This window comes from Corvus cornix, chromosome 4A (assembly GCF_000738735.6).
Source record: "Corvus cornix cornix isolate S_Up_H32 chromosome 4A, ASM73873v5, whole genome shotgun sequence".
NCBI classification, from domain to species: Eukaryota; Metazoa; Chordata; class Aves; order Passeriformes; family Corvidae; genus Corvus; species Corvus cornix.
Genome location: NC_047058.1, coordinates 16,197,086 through 16,220,920, shown reverse-complemented (window position 1 = coordinate 16,220,920; position 23,835 = coordinate 16,197,086). Strand labels below are relative to the sequence as shown.

Below are 23,835 nucleotides of genomic sequence, written 5' to 3'. Positions count from 1 at the left end.
ATGGTGTGTCCTAGCCCATGGACAACATCAAGTCACACTGCAGCAATTGTACTGCGACAGCTCCTACAACCCACCCATTCAAAGTCAGGCCTCTGGCTGGTGCTCCTACCACAGCTGTGAAGGGGAAATAATAGCACACAGGAGCTGAGGAGAGCTCAGGAGAAGGCAGCGTGCACCCACCATCTCCCTGTGCCCCAGCCCTCCTTCCTCGCACACCAGCTCCACCACAAAGGACACAAGCAGTAGGGCAGCAGCCTTCCCCACTGCGCTTCCACACATGGGCCCATTACTGGTGGCACGCAGGTGTTCATCAACCAGCAGGGGTTGGAGGCAAAGCAGGACTGTGGCCAGAAACCCAGCTGAGCAGAAAAACTGTTTTTGTACTGGCTTCGTGTACAGATGCTCTGCAGGCAACTGCTCCATAAGCCAAAGTACTTATGGTGACAACCTGGGAGAGCTATGAGGTCTCCAAGACTGAAAGAAAAGTGCAAACACCGTGTACTGAACCCACAGAACACCGCAGAACTCTTGGTGACTACTGAAGACAGTGTCACACCCATCAAAAGCAACCCTGAGCCAAGGCATTCAGGTCCCATTTTGTTCTCCCTGGCAATGCTTAAATGGCACAGGCCAATGCTCAAATAGGTGTAAGAAGTGTTAATGGCTACTGGGCAAATGCATGGTCCCCGATGCGTGGCAAGTTTTGAACACATCCCCTTTGATCCAATCAACTGCAAAATCTTCAGCATTTTATGTCTCCAACAGCACCCATCATTATGTGCCTGCAAGAAGCCCCAAGTACCCAAGGAACAGATGAAAGGCAGACAGCTCCCCTAAGGATGTCCTCCTAATTCCCCATTTCTGTAAATCGGATTAAATCTTGAAGCAGGACACTTAAGACCCCCTGAGAGCTATTTAGTTATTCACATTAACTGTAGTGAAGAACAGAATTTAAAAACAATATATTGAGTATCCAAGGCTTTGAATGCATATTTCCTGGCTGTACATATATTGTGTAATTTCACAAATTAGTCTTTAGCCCCAGCAGTGTTAGAACATCCCCAACTTGCCCTCTGTGTGTCTAACCAGGCCAGTGGAATCCATACTCTACACTCCTTCCCTTGTTTTTCTCTGCTCTCCTTACCTGCCACCACTGCTGCTGACACAAAAAGATATTTGAATGTAGCTATACAAAACAGAGTCACCTTCGGCACTCAGGTCTAGAAAGGTAAGGAATGAAGGGGCTAAAACAACTCCAGACTAGTCCTGCAGGATTTAAAACTCCCCAGGGTCAGTTTTAGGGCTTGGCACCCAATAGGTCCCCATGCACTGCCAGCAAGTTGTAGCAAGGGGCTCTACACACTGCAGGGCACACCAGAGACTTTGTGGGTGGTCACGCTGCAACCCTTCTGCCTCTGGCCACCTAAGGGGCATTCCACTGGGGGGGTGCCCCAACAGGTAAGGATGGCAGAGGAAAGAAGACAAGGGCAAGGAAAAATAGCTGGCCCTTGCCATGAGAACAGAACAAACTGGATGAGACACAGAGCAGAGGATTACAGGTTTTTATTTTTCAAACATTTCCCCCTAGTCTAGCACAGTCTACAGTCTTGCTAGCACAGATGGTAACAAAGCCTGTAATGGTTCAGAAGTTACACTGCTACAGAGAGCAAACAAAAGCAGAGGTTTATTTTCTAAAAAAAATTTATTGTGAGAAATGGGTGGAAGAGTGCATAGGGCATGTGGTGGAAACTATGTCAGGTAGTGGTGCCTGCCCTGTGTGCAGCAGACATCTGTGCTAGCAATGCAGAAACCTTTCCTGGGATCACACCAGGTGAAGACTCCACTGTGCTGGAAGCACCATTTCACCGAACCACCCCCACTGCCATAGGAAGGCGGCTCCTTTCAGGAGAAGTAACCTATCTTCTATGTAGCCAAACCTCTCAAGACACCCTGGGGAACCCCACACCACCAGTCCCACACTGCCCTTCTGAAAAGCAACCAGGGCTCTGTTTTTGTGTCCCAGAACATCCCCTTCTACCACACACCGTAACACTGCCTCAGCCAAAGAACCTAAGTGCAACACTGGCAGCTCTTACACCTTCAGCTTCTGCTGCCTCTTCTCCCTGCTTTACACCACAGTATTAGGAGTGATTTTGATTCCATCAGATACTGCTTTCCATCAGCTACAGACACGTCAGGGTGCAGGGAAAGACATAAAGGCTAGTGAAGAGAGGGGATCCCTTTCCTGCAGGCTGAGCAAGTGTGGTGATGGGTGAGCACATACTCCGAGCTTTCACACAGACCGATCTTTCAGGCTTCAGAAGTCACCTCTTGCTTACTTTTCCCCACATTAATTAGAACACGTTTTTCATTAGACATGCAACTGAGGCAAGCCCTAAGCTATTCCCTGTTCATGCTCATGTCCCAAAGTTGATTGATTTTCTTTGGGTTTTTTTGTTTGTTGTTTTTTTTAAAATAATGGATCCAAACTTTCACATTTTGGTGACAGTCCAGGACACCACTCCCAAGGCACTCCCACCCATGGCACCAGACACAGGTTACTCAATCCTGGAGCAAGCCTAGCCCCAGAGCATTTGAGTGTGGCTATAAATAAGCAACTAAGCAAGAAAATTAACAAATTATCATCTACATAAAAGCTTTCTAGGCATTTCCTTTGGAAAAGCTGATTAGTGCTACTTGCTTCTATTATGACTCTTGTTTATGAATACACCCAAGCTCTGGAATGCTTCATTCCTCTCATCAGGATGATTTGACTGCTGTTTTTAAAGCAGCACAGAGACTACATGTTTTAGACACACCAGCAAGGAAAATTAAGGGCTCCAAGAAGCTTTCAATTTTCCAAGCTCGCACATGAAGCTGGAAGTATATGCTTGGAAGTAAAATATGCTTAAATTATAAAGAAAGTTCAAGCAATTTGCTAAACCCAAGTGTAAATAAAAGCAACAAGTCTGCCTCCTACCAAGATCCATGGGCCTAGTTACCTGAATCCTTTGTGGCCCTGAACTGCATGGTGGCTTCAATACTGTGTAAGATGTCATTTGATCCTCTGAAGATGGAGAAACTTGTTGCCTGAGCTCAGTGAGGACAAGGAACACAGCATAAAGTAATGCTTCATGCCAAGAGTCCCCTGCCCACTCCCCTCAGGCACTTATCCAGGAGCATCACTCCCCATGTCACTGGCCCCTTCCCATCTCACCCCACTCACAGCTGCTCTCAAAATCCCAGCCCAATCCTTCATTAGAGCAAAAACTAGCCCAAAGTATGGGGCCCGTGGTGATAATGCAGCATGAAGAGCCACCAAGACATTATCTGGGCTCCAGCAGCAGCAGCAAGTAGCAAAAGCTTTGGGCAAGAATACAGAAAAATGAACAAGTATTGAGCAACCCCCTGCCAGGTACAGCCTTTCCACAAGCAGCAGTTTAGGAACTTCAGAGTCTCCTGTGTCCTATGAGGAAATATCCCAGGCTAAAAAATGTCAAGGTTTATGATAATGAAGTGTCTGTAGAACTCCCAAATTCTCTGCATCCCTGCCCTCTGTGCCCACAATACAAGCCATCCTGCTAAACATACAAAAAAGAAGGTAAGTTGCTTGCTTGAGCCTGCAACATTACATTCATCGTTTATTGAGCACTCCACAAGTCTTCCAAACACCATTCTCAGCACGAGTGCACTCTCAAGCTTCTTCAACCACTGACAGCTCCTGCTGTGTTGAGGAGACAAAAAGCACCAGCACAGACTACTGCAAGGCAGAAATGTCACTGGCAGGAAGCTGGTACAGCAGGACTCCAGCCAGAGGTGCTCCTATCTCCAGTGCTGTCTCCAGAAGTATAGCCTGGGAATATGGAAAAAAAAAAATAGGCATGCACTGTACTCCTTACTCAAAGGACAGGGTCTTTTCTGAGCTCACACTGTAGGGCACTAACCATGATGAGCCCTGGTGCTGCACCTCCTTCAGCAGGAACAGGTCAAGGACATGCACCAGCTGAGATTGTGTCAGATCTCCCTGGGGTGCTACCTGAGTGTTCAGGGCCAGGCTCCCTGCAGACAGAGATCAGGCCAGCTCCCCGGTGCCGTCACAGTTGAGGGACACTTCGTAACAGCCTGAAGGCAGCACTTCTTTCCCACAGACCAACCCAGCCAGAAACAGCTCACCATGGATTTCTGGTCTGAAGCACTGGTTACTAGAAGTGTCTTTTCTATTGCTTTGGGTTCCATTTTCATGGGAAATGAGCCAGAGACTCACATTTAACATGACCACACATACCGGTGTCTTGTCCTTTGATATATGGCTGTGAATCACGGGCAGCCATTCAACTTGCTCTGTACATCATTGGATCAAGTTCCCTTCAGGACCCAAGCTAACAAGGTAGCATATTATGTGCCAAATAACATAAATCTTTCCAGTCTGTTCACTGCAGCTCAGAATGGCTGATTCTTACATGTGGCACGTGCCATCAGGTGTTTGTGGAAAGGGTATCTATCCACTTGTGTAATGAACTAACTCCAGTGAGAATGTTCATCCATGCTTCAAGTCCGCAAGCCCTGGGATCCCATCGTAGGAGCCACCTTTTTGTTTGTTACAATGAGGTGTGGCCAGACATGTAGATTCTGGGTAAATCTGAAACATTACTGGGAGGTCTGCCATGAAGGCAGCCTTCAAAGCAAAGGTTATCAAACTATGCAAAGGCTTTGATGGCACAGCATGCTGTAGATAAGACTTTTGAAGACTCCTTGTTGGAGGTAACCAGGCAATCACTCCTGTTCCAATCTGCACTCAAATGAAAATGAAAACAGAGCAGACAAGCTGGTAGAACAGTATGGCTCATTGCACTGCATGATACAAACTTTCTGAACTGAAGCCACCTTCAAAAAGGACTGGAGAGTCTTTCTGCCAGACCAAGCTTACCAGAATACCATGAAAGCACCATGTCTCCCACAGATCCTGCCACTGCAAACACCAGAACAGTGACAGGAACATGCCACTAATGCTCTGAACTTATCTTCTGACCCCTAATTTCTGTCTTGCAAAAATACAGAGACAGAGCAGGATCCCAGGTGGACTTCTGAGGGTGAGCCTACAGGCTTCAAGCTCCCCAGCAGTAGCGGAAACATCAGCAAGAAAACAAAAACCCTCAGAAACCAAAAAAGTGAGCTACCAAATACAACTGATCATGCCCTCCACAAGGGCTACGCAGAGTGTCAGCAGATCTAGCACGATCCAGTCCACACCATCTCCTTCGAAGACTAGGCAATCTGTCCCGTGGATCAGCTGCAGGCCAGCTACTTACGGGATTAGCTGAGAACAGCGCTGTTAATGATTAGCATTCCCTCCATTGTGCTCTTGGCTTGGCAGGAATGCCCAGCCTGAGCAGCTGCGGCTGAATGCCCTGCCAGGCACCTTCCCTCTGCCTCTTCTGGGGAGAGCAGCCATTCCCCAGTTACACTGCAGCGTCCTTCCCACTTTTCCAACAACATTTTCAGCTTCTTGGCCCAAAATGCCTTAGGCCTGCCCCCTCCCATACTGTAGTGTTGTCTGGTATGAAGGGGACAGATGCAGCAAATGTGTTTTGTTTCTTTTTATCCAATAATCTCATTTTTCAATTAAAATATATAATATATATTTAAAAAGGTTTAGAAAAGCTTCTATGTAATTTGCACCTACTTTTACATATAGATTACAATAATGTACAACTCTTCCCCACAGTGGTTTGAAACCACAGGGACCTGCCAATTCCTTCCCCTCAATCATATACATCATCAAACATCAAATGTGTTTGTTCCTAATACAGCTCTGAAAAAGAGACTGTCACTGTTGCCTTCTCAGACGGAGAGAGGCGTAATAGGGACGCACATTACATTGGCTTCATATTCACTGTAGAAAGTTCCCAGATTAGTAAAAAAATATTTCATCTATAGAAAATGCCCTTCTGAAAAGCAACCAGGGCTCTGTTAAGGCCACACCCAGGCTTTCCATTTTGCTGCTGTAGCAAGACAGATCAAAAACAAACCCAAAACAATGTTTTTATGTCCCAGAAAGCAGCTACTAGCACCTGTGCTTATTTTACAGCAGCCTGGTATATCAGGAAAGTGCTGAGAACAGCATAGGGACTTCTCAAAACATGCTTCTGATTCAATGGGGCTCAGTTGGCACAGTGAAAAACTCAGTGTCCTCCTGTTCCACCCAGGGGGACAACAGGAAGCCTTCTATACCACGACAACCACCCTTCCCTGCAGAACGATGACGGATGCTCCAGCGATGGGCACACTGAAACCAACCCCTGAAACAGCACACCCTTCTCCCACAGGGCTTCTACCAACAAGCTCCCTCCAATTCCTCTGCCAGTCTGTGGGATACCAAGTGCACATCTGGTGGCTTCATCAGAAAGTCCAACTACTTTGCCCCATGAGGCAAGCCAAGCGAGAGCAGAGCCAGCCCTCCACCAGTCCGAGGCACTGGGAGACTTTCTGCCATAGCAGAGAGAGGACAGCCAGTGAGAGATTCCTCCAGCAAACCCAACTCATCACACGGGAAAACACTATTGCCTGGCACAGAGTCTTCTGGCCGAGGTTTTTACCAGGGCTCCTCTTTGGACATGGGCTTCTCCAGATGGTCCAAGGCAGGGTCAGGTTTGTAGGAAGAGCCATGGCACATAACAGGATTATTATTTTTAAACTCTTCCTGTTGCAGCCAGATGCAGGTTGCCCCTTCTTCCCAGATGGGCAGCCCCTTCTGCCCAAGGCATGATGTGCAGGGAAACTGAATCCAACATGCTCCATTCTCTTCTCTGCTGGGGTGGGAAGTGAAGTCAGAACCCAATGTTCAAAACCTGAAGGACACTAGGAAGAAGAAAAATAGAGTGACTGGTTAGAGCTCAGCTTCAGTGGGAATCCTGGATGCATAGATAAGGAGTTAATTACTACCAATCTGCCCCTACAGAACAAACAGACCACAAGACACCTCAATCAACAGAGTCAAGTGGAGGACGCAATTAATTGCTCAGCTCCAAGCTTCAGAGTACGACTGAGACAGACAGAAAGGTCAGAAGTAAGTATTCCTCCTGTAAGCTGACAGCACCAACAAGGCGCTGCAAGATAAGAAAGTTTAAAGAAGGACTTGGCTAACACCGGAGGCATTGAAGGTAAGCAGCAAGGAAGAGGAAAATTACTCTTCATCTTAAACAACCACAAGTATCAATTGCTAGGGAAAAGACTGAAAATGAGATTTGTAGAGATCACACATAAACTGTTTATGTTCACCCACTTAAAGAAATCCTGTCTCTACCTTCCAACTAATTAAACATTTTTAGATATCTCAATCCCCCAGAAGTCCAAAGATCTCATCTCAGGTCTTCTGCCTCGCCTCAATAAAGCTGTCACAACTCGTTCAAACAAGCCCTGGAATAAGTCTAAGCAGACTTAGGACACTGACATAAAACCACCACTGTAGGTCTATGATCCACTTTTAAAGGCAAAATAGCGAGATAAATGTAGGGCATCCCATCAGCTGCATTCAGTAACAGTGAGCATGAAACAGACTTGTGGAAAGGAAAAAAAAAAAACCCACAAGAGGGAATCAGCCCCAAACAAGAAAAGACAGAAAGTTAAAACAGAAGCCAGAGCAATAGGCTGCTTTTGGAAATTACAAGTTTATGAGGGTTGTATTTATTTATGTTCTGTCAGACAAAAATCCAATGTTTGGAGCAAAGGGAATTAAATAGAGCAAGAAAAGCATGAATCCAGACCAAACTGGGCAAGGGATAAATAGTTCTCCAGACTCTTAAGCTATAGGGAGTCTAACTGAACAACTAACAATAATTAACTAATATCCACCAAAACAGTGGATGAATTTTACACTCACTGATGAGACACAAACTACAGCACTTTACAAAAAAGTGCAATTCTATTTCTATTTCTATGCTGATTGTCTTCCTCTGTGGCTAATAGCTCAGTCTGTGGGTGCTGCATCGCTGCTGGGCAGAGACAAAGTTTCATGTTTGTTTCAATGGATGATCTCTAATCTCCATGCAAACAAACACAGGCAGGGTTCAAACAGACTCCTGGTGAAGCTGTGGAGAAGCTCTTTGGCACTTAACTTCCAAGAAGAGCACAAAATCACGGGAGCTTTGAGCACCATGAGTAACACCAACTAGCTCATATCTTCCTAAGTGCTGCAGATAAGACTAAGGACTCTTTCCTGAAGATCTCCTCTTGCCTACAAAGACAAATATTTCCCCAGTTCAATTTTGTTCTGGCTGCTCAAATCAAACTGTGATCACTGTGATTAACTGATAAACAGTTTTTGCTCAGCATTATACCCATAACTGACCCAGAAGGCTATGAGTTAAGCCCACAGGAACTACTCAGGACAACTTTACGTTAGTGATCACTCAAGAGTAGCTTTTGCCAATGTGAATTTAAGATGGAGAAAAACATAGTAATAGAAAAGATATGAAAGGACAAAGGCCTGCCACACCAGAGCAATATTTAGCTTTCCCTGAACAGTGATTTCCAAACAGGGACCCTAGGAACTCACTGCAGTAAGAGAGAACCTCCACAGTCTTGACCTCCTCACAGATACTGATGTCTGCAGCTCACTTGGTTTTGGAACTCGTTAATTTGAGAAAACATTCTGCTTTCTTTTACCAGGAACACTCCTATTTCTCTCCACAAGTGCCCTGCTCCCCCTTTGCTAGAAACCTGATCCACCTCTCTGTCTTGGCAGCCTTTTGCACAATAGTTGCTCTCCTTTGGGGAAAAAGCTCCCCCTCATCCCACTCCATGGACTCCAGCACACAGGCAAAACAGAAAAGCTTTGTAAAACTCAGAAAAGGCAAACATAATCTAAGGACAGAATAAAAGGCTTGAAGCAAAGCACACTGACAGGGTGTGGCCTCTCCTCCCGGGGCAGCACTGCTGTGACCACAGCACAGAGAGGCACGTGGGACCTACGCTTTCTGCTCAAACACAATAGTGGTTCAGAACTTGTTCCAGATCTCACTCCTTCATGTCCAGCACATTTCCCAGAAAGTATCACCGCAACTTCATGTGTGGAACAAAGCAAATCCAGGGGTTTTAACATCAGTAGCTCTGCTTGGATTAAGCAATTCACACAGAATATAATATGGAACAAGAACATAACTGTGCTTTTAAGAACTCCTGTTCTCCCTCTTAAGCACTTGATTATATCCACATCTTCAACAGTACAAGACCCTACCCTTTGATAAATAATTCCTCAGTTTCTCTGCTTTACACTCTTAAAAAAATAACCTCTACCTAGTATGCTGTAAACAGAGGTCTTGACTACCTGGCCAGGAGTGCAGGACAGCTTGTGCATGTTTTGAAAACACTTCTGTGAAAAATTTCATCCCTGAAAATAAAAAAATATAATGGCCTGCCCTAGCATGGCATAAAAACAAAAAAACCAAATCCTAATAAATAAACAAAACCCGTAACACAAAAGCTCAGAACAATATCCAGTGGAAACACTGCTCAAGAAGCCACAGCCTCTGTCACTAACTTGGCAAAGTCCTAGCACAGAAGGATACCATTGTTTTGTCAACCAAATTTGTCTTTGAAATCAAGACTGAGTTTCTGTATTTCACCTGAAGATATTCAATTTAAGACACTCAGTAATTCAGCAAATGCACAGTTAGCAAACACACATCCCTATAAAAAGCCCCATAAGGAAACAGAAAAGCTTGAATGATCCTCCTCTCCCTACAATAAAGAGATCTGTTAGGTACAGACAGAAGAACACTACCAAGAATTGAAATCCTAAAATGTGGGATGTGACTTGGAGTAAGAGGGACTTAAATTGTGTTTAAAATGTCAATATATAGTGGTGCATCAATATGTTCACACGGTTTAAGTAACACCAGCTCACAAGACAGCATTTTACTCTGTCTACACCCAAGACACTTGTCAAGAATGGCTGCACTGACAGGGGTCACTTAGTCCAAACCACCTCCAAGTGACTCAGGTGCCTAGGAAAGAGTATTGAGGTCAAGCAGATGATAATTTCTGTCCCCATGATTTTGAAGCTCAAGGGCTTCCCACAACTGAAGCAGTATCTGCAATTTGCCCTTACTTCTGCCTGCACAGCTGGACAGTATTAGCAGTTAAATTTGTAACACTAACAAATACCGTACCTACCTCCTAAAAAGGCAATAATATTCTTGGCAAGGCTTCCACTTTCCAACCAATATCCAGCCTATGCTCCAGTCTGTCCATTTTCCATCAGCTATCTGAGTTCCAAGTGTGAAGCAGGCCTTCAGCTCCAATTCCCTAACTCTTCTACTGCCTCTGGTTTAAGTATTTCAAATCAGGGTGTCACACCCTCAAAAAATAAGATATTTTTAAGTCTTGTCTTCCTTCCATCTCCATCCACACTGAAGATTCCTGTTTCCCATTCCAATAATGGGAAGCAATTCAGTAGTTAATGCTGGTGAACCAGCTTACCTGACTTTTCAGCTCTATTCCAGGTTAAGGGCAGGGCAGAAAGGTGTGATAAGAGTGACTGTGACCTGCTACGCACAGACCAAAGCAGACAGTCATGACATGGACATGCTTTGCTACTACACATACTAGAGAATTCTGCAAGGATAGTAATAACCTGGATAGAAACACAGCATGTGCTTGGCTCAGTTCAACCATTCTGTACATATTGGTGGATGTCTTTATTCATGGAATCAGCACATGCTCTCATGTCAGCTGTAGAGCCGTAGGCACTGCCTGATGTCCTGTGATGGGAGTCATCTTGGGTGACAGGAGACAGCAAGATTTTCATTCCAGTTGCTGTTATATTTCATAGAGGAGTTGACTACCTGGTAAGCGAAATCCACCGACTTTTACACAACTTTTTCTCCTCCTAAAAGGGAATATGACTCTTCCAAAAGCTTTTTACTAACCTTTCAAAGAGGTTCCTTTAACTGTTGCAGAGTTGGACACAGGAACCATCCCAGACAGGGCTGTTTCCTCTGTTGAGCTGTAGCATTTTACATAACTACACCTACCTTTTTGTGCTCCTGAAGTTAACTTGGTACCCAGGTATGGTTGGAGGCCTGTGAGGTGCTGGGATAGCTGGGAGTAGGCAGAATAGGTTCAAAATTGAAGTCCAGTCCTCCATCCATGAGTTCACTGTTGATTATGTAATCCATATCACATTCAAGGTTCTCCATATACATGTCAATGTCCAGGTCAGTGGGCAGCCTGTCCTGGTTCAATCCCAAGGGAGCAGGGCTAGCAGATGAAAGGAGCACTGGACTGCCCAGCTGGACTGACTGGGCAGTTGTTGCAGAGACTGGAGCCTTCAAACTGGTGATGCTGGCGGTGTTTTGAGGAGATGTCACTATGGGAAGCGTTGATGGCAAAACACTGGCACCGACTGGTTCTGCCTGCTGCTCTGCAGGCTTTCCTCGTGGATTGCCTGAGCTCATCTTACTCTGGGCAGCTTGTCCACCCAGAAGCAGAAGAGTTCGGCTGCTCATCCTGTTACCAGTCTGTGGGAGAACTGGATCCACCTGAGTCATCATAACATCCCTTGGAGGCGGAGAGCCTGGTGTCAGAAGAGCTTCCAAGGTCTGAGGGGCAGAGAAATGGCTGACAGAACTTTGCAGTGAAATATCAACAGGGTTAAACAGGGAGTTGCCAAAAGTCTGACCAGCTGCATTTGGGCTCTGCAAGGAAAAGCTGGAATCTCTCTGGATCTGACCACTCGAGGCAGATTGCTGGGTAGATAGCACAGATGAGCTGGGAGACATCAAATTTAACCCATCGATGAGCTCAAGCTCCTCAGTCACAGTTGGTGGAACATTGCTGGATGCACTGGAGTACACGAGAGAAGGAAGCAGCTCTTCATCATGGAGGTCATCCTGCTCTGTCAGGATCGGAGAAAGCCTGGCACTAATGGTGCTTGCATTGGAACTGGTTCGAGGCCGGAAGGTGTTCCACACATCAGAGTCCTCATTGCTTCTTGAGGACGGGCTCCCAGGCCACTTAGGAAATTGGGAGCCAGGACTGTCAGCAGAGGATTCTGGTGCAGACTGGAGAGGAGGCTTCTTCCTGGATGCTTTACCTCTGACTTTTGCAAGTTTGCTGCTGTTGTCCATGGAGGCAGCTCTTCTCCTTGGTGCTTTTCCACTTTTGCCACCCTCAGGATTGAGCATCCACCAAGAGCTCTTCCCTGTGGCTTCATTATGGACTTTAATAAACTTGCTGTGCAGGGACAGGTTATGTCGAATAGAGTTCTGGAAAAAAAAGAAATAAAACCCACAAAATGTGAGGACCTGACAGTTGACACACCTCCCACCTAGAAACCTCACAAGCTTAAACGCATTCAGACAGTATCCAGAGAAGAAAGTTATAACAAAAACGTGCTATTTCTGTCTGAACATGCTTTGCAGCACTAGCAAGCAGTGCCATGTTTCACTGCAATATCAAGGGTGAAACTACCATGACAACTAGCAGCTTTCAGCTAGCAAAATACTAACATAAAAGAACTTTAAAGACGCTACAAAATCTGCAAAACATTAGGCGCATCACAGAGCAAGTAAGCAAGTTCTCAAATACAACCTGCAATTTCAACACAAGCCTACCTGAATTTGAGCCATTGCTGTTCCCACCCTTTTGTCACCCTCTTTAACCAGCATAAGCCTGGCTAGGTTTTTTCATATTTATATGGCCAGTTTTCAGTTAGATTCAAGCAGAGCATAACAGTGAAGCCAACAGACTGCGTGAAGAGAAATGGCAGAATGCTTCTATTCAGTGCACCCACTAACATCTCCACCCCAAAACCGGAGAAATGAGAGCAGAACTCTGAGGAACAAGAGTCCTAGAATCCTGGAGACTGCCAGGCTCCCTCTGCAAGGAGGCTGTGTGCTTTCCTTGGTGCATGTTCCTGACAGGGTAAGATGTTCACTGGATACTGCACTCCCACACAGCACATGCCAGTTTTAGCCTCTCCCATCTTTCTGCTGGGTCAGACGCACGTTCCTTGCCTCTCCCAGCTCCCTCCTTTTGGTTTAGCTTTGCTGAAAACTGCAGGTTAACATGTTTGTACACCATCATCAAACTCAGTTTTCATCCTGCAACTGATAAACTCGCCAGTATTTTAGAATCAGGAAGCAACCATCTCATTGTTTGAACAGATCCCCCATAAACTCCCCTTGAGGCCTACGCATTTATTTGATATCTGCACTTAATTTGTTCAGATGGCTAAATTACAGATCATTAAAAGGTGCTGCTCTGGAAGCACAACAGTGGTCCATGAGCAACATCTTTTTCATATAACCTAGAAGTTATATAACAACTTTCAGCTTTCATGCATACTCTCTTAATTCTGAACAAATTAACTGTGCTTTTATCATCTTTTTCCACCAACTCTCAACACAGTTCTTTCCTGCCTGCTGCTTTCCCTCTCCCCACCCTTTTCCTCTCGGAAAAGCCCTCACCATGCTAATTTTGGCCACCTCACCAAAAGTACTATCCTAGGAAAAAGCAGACAGAGATAAACAATACAGGCAAAGTGGAAAGTTTTCATGGAGAGAGAAGGAGATCTGAGAATCATCCTGGCTTAGCTCTTGTTTTAACCTTTGGCTGTTGAGGATTTGGAGAAGACTGGCTGCTTGCTGCAACTGGCATCAAAGAATACACATGTTCTTAACTGGAGAATGACTGCAGAGCCATAGCCTGATGGAATATGTGTCAGTCAATGCTCTTACACAGTTTTATTATTTGAGCTGTTCACAGTAATAGCTGTACAATACTCCTGCCTGGGATCTTCCCTAAACAAAGCTTTCCTTTCCTTCACGTGTTGAAACAAGTAATTCAGACTGGTGCACTGTCTCCTGCAAGGCTGCTGCTTTTATTTCCAAATAATTCCACCCCTTTTCCCAGGTAAATGTGCATAACTTTGAATGCACATTGCTTCAGCAATAAAACCATTAGATTGTCACTAATTCCTTATTTATTCTCCTGAAAGTAACCTGTGAACTCATGATGGCATCCTGGGTATCATAAGAGACAATCTGAGTAACTAAGTTTTAGCTGAAAAGCAGCTTGAAATAAGACATCTTGGAATAAGACTGGGATTCACATGAGCACAGTGAAGCCTGGTACCTTTTATGAAACAGTCTCAAAGTGATTTTACATGTTACTGCTGAACTGACATAATGGCTAAGCTGTAGAAACAGATAATTGCTGTACCACTCCTTCCTTCCTCATCTTCAAACTCTCATCCTTCCGTAACACAAGCATCTGTGACCCTATAAGCCAGTTCAGAGAGCAAACCAAACTGAAAAGCAGCCTTACCCTTCCTTGAAAACTACTTTTCCTGCCTCTTTTATCTCTGCTTTTTGAACTACCTCACTGTGGGGGTCAAGCACTGAAAACTAAACAAGAGAACAGAACGTGTAGTTGGAGGCAGAGGGAAAAAAAGCTGAATAGTTCTTTCAACAGGGTTAACTGTTATCTAAACTGCAATGCCTAAGCTATTGCTTTTGCACCTCTCCTGCAGACTGTGGGAGGCAGCTCACCACTGCACCGCAGCGCCCTGAGCCCTAACTCACCTGCAGGACCAAGCTTGCCACAAGCTGCAGGCTCGAGCCCAGGGTGTCCCAAGCTCCAACTGAACCCACGCACCCACCAGCCTGGGTGCTGTGGGACAGCACCAGAATGCACCTGCTAGAGTGGTTCAATACACCTAACACATGGAGGGCACCCTCAAATCTCACTGAGAAAGCCAGGGACAGATGAATTATGCTAAAATAATCACAGACCTGACAGAAGAGGAAATGACAGAGTTCAGTCACCCGGGCAACCCTGACATATTTCCTTTCTCGATGTTAAGCAACCCACACCAGAAACATACAGATGACATTAACTTTTTAGATGCTCAACTTCAGCAGTGTGGGAGGCTCCCAGTTGGTCTAAGCATCTGCAAAACACACAAGATCTTGATTTAGATCTTGACACAAAAATCTGCAACTCTTTGATCATAAAGAAGCATGACCTGAAGGAAGAGGTGCAGGCAGGAATCCTTCAAATCCTTAGGAACATCTTCAACCATTAGGTAGGGGAGGTTATTGCTATTTATTTAGGTATCTTATAGTGGTACTTATGGCTACATGCTAAGCATTGCCATAAAAAAAATGCCAGCCTGTGTCTGTAAATCCATCACAGATCAAAGATGATTCTTGCAAACCACATTCAGACAAAACCAGTCTGAAATTAAGGACAGATAGTATGCAAAAAAAATCAAGTTTGGCTAGAGACATTTATTGTACGCTGAAGGGTGGACCCTTCCCTAGGTCACAACCACTGTGTGTTCAAACTAGGATATATGGACTAGCCACAGAAGTGTGGCTAGCAGCTTATGCAAACTATTCTCTAAATCTTAGTTACCAGAACATTAAGTCTTCTTCTTTGATAAAATCTCCTAGCCACAGTTAAAGGACAGCAACACTTCTCACCATCAAACCAGGCCTGCCCCTCCACCAACATTAGTGCTGCTATGGATCCTGCCCAGCACCAAACAGTGCTTTGGTCTCAGGTCAGGGAATTAGCCACAGGAGCTGGTAGCACAACCAAGCCTTCTGGGCAACTGCCACAGATACCATGGAAAATGCTCAGGTGAAGTGAATACAGAAGACTGAAGGCCAGTGACAACCTTTCCAGGGGCCTATATAGCTTTGTAGGTACAGCTGAGGTTACCTACCATAAAACTGAGGTTTACAGGAGCAGAAGGAGGCTCTTGTGCCCTGCCCAGCAGAGCTCATCCATGCACCAGTGGTGCATGGCCTGTCCTAGCAGAGCACTTGGGGCCAAGCACAAGCTACGCTCAGAAAGACAAGACACAGCAGCTATCCTTCCAGGAGACACAGTGGCTTCTTTCCTTTCCTGGCCATTCTCCCAGGAAACATCAAGCTTAAACTACAAACCACAGAGGCATCAGATTTCTTAACAAAAAGTCTCTCTAAAGGATGAGTGACAGAAAAAAAAAAAAAAGAAGAAGAAAATATATGCAATCACTGCAGCTGCCTGTAATACACTCTCACTGCCTTGGAGGCATACAAAGAACTTGGTCTCATCCCAGTGCAGGCCCATGTTCCAGGCCTATAATTGTGCCGAATTATCATTTACCATGGCATTCTTGGGAGGTTGCAAGGGGAGAGAACGCTCCGCCTGCTGTATTTGTCAGTGCCTGTCTCAGCCACTTGGCTCCAAAGGCTTCAGGAAAACATCTTCCTTGTAGAGATTTTGCACCAGCAAGTAAACAACTGCTCCAGAGCCAGGGAGTGAAACACTTCCCCTGCAATCCCCTTCCAGAAGGCACACACGAGCACAGACGTCAAGCTCAGCAGACAGGGATCTCTATCTTAGGAAGAACATTTTCCTTTCTGTAATCTTTCAGTGGGAGGCCAGAAGAAGATGATCACAGCTCTCTAAAAAGCAGGGACTGAGGTGGTTTACAAGACAGGCAGGCATACACAACAAAAGCTGTTCGGGATTAGATAGAGCAAAGAAACTTGTTGGAACAAGTAATACCAGCAGTCCAGGAAAAGCCTTCTCTGAGGACTGCCTGGAAAATTGAGCTGTGCTGCAAGGAATAATCATTCAGCAAAGCAGCTTTCCAGAAAAAAACTGGCAGGGAGCAGGGAAGACAGCAAAATCTTCAAGCAATTTGACTGGCATTGCATGAAGCAGATGAATGTTCACCAAAAGACGAGCTTTCCCTGACTTTTAAGGGGAACAACAACACTCAACAAGGCTTCAAACGAAAAAAAACCAAAACAACTCATACTTCATACTTTTTCAGGACATTACAACAAGAAGGGCCTATTAGTGTCACTTTAAGGAGGGCTGAGTGTATGTTGCTCCAACGTGATGGTGGGCCCTCTTCAGAGCTGAGTACTCATCAGTTTTCTTCCACCTAAAATACAGGACACCTGGTGACCCCACATTTGCACTACCGTCCTACTTCTATGCACTGCCACCAGCCTTATTTTCCACACCCAGCACTCCGCCATTCTCTCATCCACAACACCCTGCCATGCCCAGCTGCCTTCCTCCCTCCTCACCTAGGCCAGACTACATGCTGTGGCCAGACCATTTAAGGACTAATGGGATTAAAAGGTAAAATACTCTGTTAAGAGAAAGATGATGGACAACATCCACTTGTGTTTGCCAGGTTTCCATGTTGGACTCCTCAGTATAGCATCTGAGCAACCCTCATTCAGCTTCTGTTCATTATTTCCCCCCTGCTTTAAGGAAACCCAGTTAGGCTATCAGCAGCTGGGACAGAGAACATCTCCCTGCAGCCAGGACTAAGCACATCACTAACACCACATGAATGCATTTGGGCCACATGAGGTAATGGCAAGAGTCCAGCAGTTTCTACCCACCCTCAGCTACACTGGATTCAAACAGCCAGACCGACCCTTCCTCCCCTTTGCAAGGCAGCAACTTCCAAGAAACCAAAATAAACCAAAACTAACAGAGAGCAGCACCTACAACACCATTAAAGAGTAAGTGGACTTAAATGAAGTACCAGCGATGACAGCAATGACATCACTATTCCAATTCAGTTTAGAACATGTACTTCTTCATTTTTAATGTCAGAAGATTTAATGGGGAATCGTATCCTTTCAGGCATGTGAACTTAGGAAAAAACACTACAGGCTTTCTCAACACGGTCACAGAAAGTAGCATTTCTTCACAGACTGAGGTCAGTGGCTCTGTGCAGCAGAGACACCCCCCGACCCCACACTGTGCCTCACCTATGCACAAACCTGCACCAGGCTGAAGGTTGGGCAGAACTACACTTTGCTCAGAGCCAAGATGCTGAGCTGAAGTTTTATGTTCCCTTTTGGTTTATGGCATCCATTCAGTTTTGCCTCAGTGAAGGCAAATATTCTGAATATCTTTTCAAATCACTGCAGCCTTTCAGTACCTAAAGGGGGCCTACAAGGAATCAGGAGAGGAACTGTTTACAAGAGCACACAGAGTGACAGGAGAAGGGGGCTTCAAACTGAGAGTAGGTTTAGATTGGATGTTAAGAAATTCTTCCCTGTGAGGGTGGTGAGACCCTGGCACAGGTTGCCCAGAGAAGCTGTGGCTGCCCCACTCTGGAAGTGCTCAAGGCCAGGCTGGATGTGGCTTGAAGCAAACCTGGTCTATTACAAGGCATCCCTGCCCACAGCAGGGAGGTGGAATGAGATGATCTTTAAGGTCTCTTCCAACCCAAACCATTCTGTAATCCTGTATCTTGAAATTATCATTACCAAAAGTCAAAGTAAACCCAGCACTGCCACCAAATGTTCCCATCCAGGTAAAGGGTTTCTTAGTGAAATTAAAGAAAGTTCTCCTAATAGTGATTTGGCCCCTTACCTGTACAAGTTAAGAAGCTAAGGTTTTGACCAATCTGAGTAAAAAAAAAACCCTTAAAAGATACAGGGACACTCCAGCAGCTATAAAGAAACAGTTAATGTGCCTATTTTAGGAACTTATCATTGCTTATTTGCAGATCTGACTACAGAAATAAACAATACATTTTTCAACTTTACCAAAATGAGTGTTCACATAATTTTGTATCCACTGAACTGGAATTTATTTGCAAGGCATAAAGACAGCCTGGTAGAATCTACCAGCCACAGCACAGCAGAAATAGTCCAGAGGATGGACAGCCTTGCTTTTGTCTGCTGGCCTATTCTCTTTCACTGAGGAGCTTCAGAGTGCCACAGGATGAGCAGCTGCTCCAACCTGAGGGAGTTCTGCACGTGCTCTGCCAGATCAGATATCACAGCTCTGCGAGAGGCTGGGGACCTTCAGAGCCAGCACTAAAGCACTGAAAGCCAGTGAAGTGACTCTGTGACTGAGCCCTCAGCCAGGGCTCCTGATCCATCTGGTCAACAGTTATTATCAGCTACATGCAATACGCACATAACACAGCTGGAACTGAAGGTTTTTCAGGAAAATGCTGCCCACTCTAACAAAGATTAAGAGCTAGACAAGTTTCCAGGTGGATGACACCTTCTGTTTTAGACAAATGGAACACTTGGTAGTTCTTAATTTGCAATACAGCTCCTTGAGCTGTTGCACATATATACAGACATATGTACACGTATGAGGGTACATATGTTGTGTATGTGTATATCCATGCAAACATTTGAAGTGAATGGGGAGTACCAGGATGCAGAGGTGTGGCATCAGTTTCCCATAACTAACGCAATAGCACAGAATCTTTTGCTCTTTATGTTGCATACACAGGAGACACGTGATTTTTGTTTCAGTGACATACTTTTGGAGGGTGAAAAGGACAGCTTTAGAGTTTATTCTGTTCCTACAAAGGAAATGACAAGAGCTTTGGGGGAATACACAGTTTGTTTCACTAAGAAAGATGAGTCCTTCATATTGTTCCTCACTGTGCCGAATTTGCTCATAGTCATGGATGTAACAACCAGTGCAAACTGCTTCTGCAGGGTTTATCCACTTCTTTACTCAAAACCCTTAACACAAGTAATCTCAAAACCAAAAGGAATTATCCTCTTATCCATAGATATCCACAGACTATCCTGCAGAGCACAAAGGGAAGGATTATGAAGAAGCCCCACAACACAACCCTGCAAGGACACTTCTGCCTTGCAGGCTGGTTAATTCTTAACTTCAGTTGAATTCCTGCAGGGAAAGGAGAGACTGCACACACAGCAAATTTGTCCTTTACAAGGTGCTTGAAGCACTTCAAGAACAGCAGACACCATCTTCCTCGAAAACACAGCTTCTTCCGGAATTCATGGAGGTTACACCCTGGCAGTCTGTAACAGCTGCACTTCCCCCAATTGTACAGTGGAGAAGGACAGCTCTAAATTAATTATGAAACAACAATGAGTTTATGGGGTTTATATTAACTAAAGTAGATTAAGAGTTTTTAAAGACACGTTGCTTTTAATTACTTATTCAAAATACTCTATTAAACTGCACTACATACAAATAGAATGTATTATCAGTTTGGCTCATCTAAATGAGACACAAATGCCAGAACTCTAGAGTTGTACCACCATCTTAACAGGAATCAAAATGCTACAACTACCTTTAACAGCAGCTTCACATTTATTTCCTTCATCCACAATCATTCACCTCAAAATTGAGAAATCACTGAAGCTAAGACAACTCAAGAAGTTTCTCTTTTGTTTTACAGAATAAAAAGAAAAAAAACAAAACATGCAAGCAGAGCTTCATAGCTCTAAAAATAACAAGGAAGAATAAAACAAAAAAACCAGACAAGTCCACTCCTCAAGTGAAGACATGCCTTTTGTTTATCCAGCTTGTCTTAAATATGCACCTATTAATTTTACTTTAAGTCCACAGAAGTCAACTTGAACTGACTTGACCGACTACATCTGTAAAACTGTAAATGTCTGACCTCCCTTCACCCAAGGCATCTGAATGCAAACAGCTAAGGTCAGTAAAACAAACAAAACCTCTTGCAAACCTATGTAACTATGTGTTAATAGAAAGAAAGACTAGAAGTAAGTTCTATGGTCACACATCCTGCCAAGCTCTGCCAACAGGATTTTGAGAGTGAGCAGGAAAGAAAACATACTGTATTTCTATCATGGTTCTCTGTTTGTTGGTTAAAGTCAAAAGCTTTAAAGTGCCCTAATCATAAGACAGGCTGATTCCCACCACGGTTGTTCTGCCCGCCCTCATCTTTCTTGGCAAGAAGTTTCTTTTTCTTCTCTGTCTAAAGTCAGTCTGTTCCCAGGCTGAAAAAACAGAAACAAACTTCACACTAAAAAGTCAATCACAGGAAAGCTATGACAGCATCTGAGCAGGAATCTCTCACTCGCGTGTGTGCCCAAATTCTCACAGTGAACTTCTGGAATTTAAATCTACCTACACGTGTCCCAAAAGTCACACAGGATTAAAACACAGAGTAAAACCGAAGACTGATGGTCCCTTTACACGTGAATGGATATAACTAAGGAACAGCTGTACTGAATCAGGCCAGAAGTGTACTTATTCCAGCATCCAGTCCAGCAGGACACTTCACTATATTCCACCTTCACCGTGGTATTGGGGGAACATTTTGGAAGCCACACTGAACTTTAATCTGAAGCACTACTACCAGACAGATACACAGACGTATTCCTGACAAGAAAATACACCAGTTCTGTCAAATTAACATGACTGCATGCAGGAGCAGTAGGACAAGGAGGGCAGCCCTAGCCTGAGGAAACAAGAATTACCTTCCAGTAAGAACACCAAAACCCAAGTGCTGTCCCAAATCTGAACTTAATAAGCAGGATTCAACCTACACATGGGAGTAACAGAAAATAACCCATATTAGTTAAACTAAATGCACTCTCTAGGAACTGCCAGTGAGTGATAAATGGGAAAGGTTAAAAGTTTTGTATTGATGTGTGCCAGCCTAAGCTGTGACAGCTGCTTCCCTCTCACCATGTCTCTACCCTCTCGAGCAAACGTTTGCACTCACACCACCACGTGGTGTGCCACTTCAGAGAGCTGAGCCAGCTGAAAGCCAACCTACCAGAAACAGACGTTTATTTATTTATTTGTCTGAAATTAACTCTCTGTCCTCACCTACTGCTCAGTCAGACAAGCAGAGAACACGTGGCTGTAGTCACAGTAGCCCCAAACCGTGCTGGCTGAACCTCCTGCAGAACTGCAGCGTGGATGAACTGGTAATAAATACTGCAAACAAGAGTGTAATTCCAGTCTGTAGCGAGAGCAACAGATCACACTCCTTAGAATCCAGTCTCCATGGCATCCACCCTGATACATTAGGACAGGCTGAGGGGCTATTTTGCAAGCCAGCTCTCACATTTCCCGTTCTCTTTGCTGGGGTTCTTTAGACTAAAGATAAGGGAACACGAGGTCTCCACATGCAGAGGACTGAAACAGTCTTGAGCTCTCTTAACGGAGCTCTGCACACACCTCTTTCTAGAGCGAGAGGAGAAGACACGGCTAAGCCTTTAGAGCAGAATACAGCTTTTCCAAACTCCAGCAGAGTACCCCCAGCACTGTCCTGGGACACAGCACCCTTTTCCAAGGGACCCTTTAGAAAGCCAAGCACGCCTGCTGTGACACAGTTATTTATACCGAGCCTTAGCAGAGTCACGTGACAAAGAACTGCGGCCTTGAGATTAAAAACCCTTCAAGCGAGGCTTTATCGTGCACGGCAACTCGGACATAGCCTGTTAGATGACTCTCCCTTCTCTCCTGGAAAAGTTTCTAAACGCAAAGAGCAGCCTCGCAGCGCCATGCCATAACCATCCCCAGCAGCTGCTCTAGCTGCACGCAGCCGAAGCTGGGGCTGGGTCTGAGAAGACCCAGGAGCTCTCAGCAGAGCTAAAGCCCAGGCTCCGCAGCGTGGGCACCACGAGTGGGCACCGCCGCCGTGCCTGCAGACGAGCAGCAGCTGAGGATGGAGCGGGCCCGGCCCAGCCCCGGCACACAAGGCCTGTCCGTCCCGCCCCGGCCAGTCACGCACCTTCCAGCCAGCGGAGCTGTTGCTGTCACCCTTGTCCTTGAAGTAGGGGACGGAGCGCACCATCCACTCGTAGATCTGCGCCAGCGTGAGCCGCTTCTCGGGGGCGCTCTCGATAGCCTGGCTGATGAGCTCGGCGTAGGACTGGTTGCCCCAGGCATTGCGCCGGGAGCCGCCCTTCCGCGCTGCCGCGCCGCCCGCCCGCGCCCCCTCGGCCCGGCCGGGCCCCGCCGCCGCGCCGCCTGCGCCCTCCTCCGCCGCGCCAGCCGCGCCGCCCGTCTCCGCCTCGGGCCGCGGCAGCGGCCAGGTGCAGGAGCGCGGGCGGCTCTGCGGCTCAAAGTCAGGGTCGATGTCCGGCGACGCCGCAGCCCCACCCGGCTCCGCCATGGGCACCGCCTCAGCCCCGCCGAGAGTGCCGGGCCCGCCACCCCTTTGTGCGCCCCGGGCCCGCCGCCGCGCCGCTCTGTTTACCACGGAGCAGCGCCACTCCCCGCGCCTGCGCACGCGGGGCACGCCGGGAGAGGTAGTCCCGCCGGGCCGGTAGCGAGCAGCCTGGCACAGCCGTCGGACTACGGTACCCAGCGCCCCCCGCGGCGGAAGGCGGGGCGTGCCCCGCAACGGGGGAGCGTGGCAGGCGGTGCGTTGGTGTGACTACAGCTTCCAGCGGGCACCGCGGCGGCTACGCTTACATAACCCGCCGGGCCCGGTGCGGGCCTAGTGCCCCCGCGATGGCGGAGCGATGATGGCGGCATGGTGGTGGCAGCACCGAGGCTTCTGCGGCTCAGACACCCGCCTCAGAGCGCGCCGCGGCACTCCGGGTCGGGCCGGGAGCGCCGCTCCCTCCGCCATCCCGTCACGGATGGGAGCCCATTTCCGGGACACGCCCTGGCGTAAGGCATGATGGGTCTGCGTCCCGTTCTGTCCGTCAGAGCCGCGGCAACCAGGTTCCGGGGCCTCAGACTCCCCGCGCTGTACAGCGCCCGAGGCTGGCTACACCCCAGACGCTGTTTGGTGTACTCCCTGTGCGCGTTTCTTGGCCCCGAGCCTCTGTTTCCAGCCGAGCGCCCAGTGCGGCCGCCTCAGCTTCGGGCTCTGCCCCGTCCCGCGGGGGCCCGGCCGGGGCAGCTCAGGCGACGCGGAGCAACGCCGGGAACAAGCCTGCCGTGCAGGTTCCGGGGCGGGCCAAGCGAGCCCCGCGGGCTGAATACCCTCTGCGCTTATGCAGGAGTCGGCCGCGCGGCGGCGCTGTCAGAGAGGTAGCTGACCGGCCCCGAACCCTGGATAACTACCGCTTTATGCAGACGCTGCGC

At 46.7% G+C, this 23,835-nt stretch overlaps 1 protein-coding gene across 1 annotated transcript; it reads right to left on the bottom strand.

Annotated features, from left to right (window-relative positions):
• Nucleotides 1–1,546: 1,546 nt before the first annotated feature.
• On the bottom strand, nt 1,547–23,324 carry FOXO4 (forkhead box O4). The gene is made up of 3 exons (XM_039571804.1): nt 22,529–23,324; nt 11,034–12,266; nt 1,547–6,858 (listed from the first exon to the last, which is right to left on the bottom strand). The coding sequence occupies exons 1-2, from the start codon at nt 22,910–22,912 to the stop codon at nt 11,052–11,054; spliced, it is 1,599 nt and encodes a 532-aa protein (XP_039427738.1). The 5' UTR covers nt 22,913–23,324; the 3' UTR covers nt 1,547–6,858; nt 11,034–11,051.
• Between the last annotated feature and the right edge of the window lie 511 nt (nt 23,325–23,835).